This window comes from Phragmites australis, chromosome 21, assembly GCF_958298935.1.
Source record: "Phragmites australis chromosome 21, lpPhrAust1.1, whole genome shotgun sequence".
Taxonomy (NCBI): Eukaryota; Viridiplantae; Streptophyta; class Magnoliopsida; order Poales; family Poaceae; genus Phragmites; species Phragmites australis.
In genome coordinates, this window is record NC_084941.1 from 16,905,891 (window position 1) to 16,907,445 (window position 1,555).

General features: G+C 38.2%; 1 protein-coding gene across 1 annotated transcript; it reads right to left on the reverse strand.

Annotated features, from left to right (window-relative positions):
* Positions 1 to 203: 203 nt before the first annotated feature.
* On the reverse strand, positions 204 to 1,239 carry LOC133903191 (protein RGF1 INDUCIBLE TRANSCRIPTION FACTOR 1-like). The gene is made up of 3 exons (XM_062344515.1): positions 1,051 to 1,239; positions 582 to 818; positions 204 to 443 (listed from the first exon to the last, which is right to left on the reverse strand). The coding sequence occupies exons 1-3, from the start codon at positions 1,237 to 1,239 to the stop codon at positions 204 to 206; spliced, it is 666 nt and encodes a 221-aa protein (XP_062200499.1).
* Positions 1,240 to 1,555: the final 316 nt, after the last annotated feature.

A 1,555-nucleotide genomic window follows, 5' to 3' on the forward strand; every position in this document is an offset into this window, starting at 1 on the left:
TCCACTATCGTTCATATATTTTCAACCTAAAGGATTCCACATAATTGTTGACAAGTTTGATATATATTTTAATAGAACACACACAAAGACAAACATCTTACATAGAATAGGGTCCATTTATTGATTTATTAATACCATTCATTAAAACCATTTGCTCAGCTTATTTGCTCCGACATACAATTGGTTTAGACATGAGCTTCACATCAAAAGAATGGTGCACGTTGGGGAATCCCCTTTCTCCGGTGACGAGCAACCCTTTTTGCTGGTGGTACTTCCTCGTTGTTCTCATTAAATTTCTTTTTCTCGGTCATAGTGCTTGGACCAGTATTATTTTCACTGGTTGAACCAACAATATTTCCACTTGTCACATCTTCGTTTCCTCCACATTCAGAACCATTTTCTGCCTTGGCTGGCATCTCCATATCCTGTTTGATGCCTTTAACCTATAGAAAGTAAGGATATTAAAATATGTAAATGAATAAAGGAATGTTTGGATCTAGTATAGACATCTAGGTGAAACATGTGGTTCCTATTTCACATCGACATTCCAAAGGCAATTTGGAAAATTTATAATAACTTACATTGCAACCAAGGGAGCAGAAGCGAAATTGGTCAAGTAGGGCACGACCACAGGTCTCACAGCTATATGATGATGATGACAAAGCCTTGCAAGAAGAGACACAACCACGCAGCTGTGGTCTCTCATTCAAAAAGACAACACTTGAACCATTGATCACGTAAGTTTGCACATCGCTAATATCGAGAATGTCCTCCACCTCAGAAACTCTTACAACATCATGGTATGATGACCGCCTTATCTGAAAGACGAATCAAAACATGTAGATCTCTTTGAAAGGTGACTCTAATGTTCATAAAACAAAAAATATGTGCACGCTTTTTGATAAATGCCCGTAGTCTATGGATAGATTTTTTTCGTGCATGTTAAAATTTAACATAGCTTTTTATGCTTGTCACTTTACTTCACGTAAAAACTTAGAAGCGTCCATTTAAATAGTTATTATTGTTTGCATTACATTACACATATTATACCTGGATTACACGGTGGGTCAAATGATGATGTGAACGACAATAGTAGCAGAAAGCGGCTGGTGGTGCCTCACAATCGATGCAAAATAGGTTACAGTCATTGCGGTTGGAAAGGAGATGGTTCCTGCAGGTAGTAAAAAACTGGGTTGCAAGTAAAAGCTCTAACCACGGATGCACCATGGCTTTTTTCATTGTAATCTCAATGCAATGGTTTGTGCTTCAGGTAAGATGTTGTGGCTAGCAAGGGAAAGGAGGGGCCATATTTATAGTGAAAACCCAATGAGAGATACATGCCTTGGTTGCTGTAAAACAGCTGGTGCAGTTTTATGCTTTGCACAATTTGCGGGGCTAAGGAACTGATCCATGTCGACATGACTACAAAGGGATGTTGTCTGTACTTTCTTTTTGCATCGTTTGATTTCTTATGCTTGGCGAGTGTGATTATTTGCCAAATTCATAGTGTTGTTTAGTAGTAATTTCTTCCCCTTCTCAGAATCTTTAACCATCA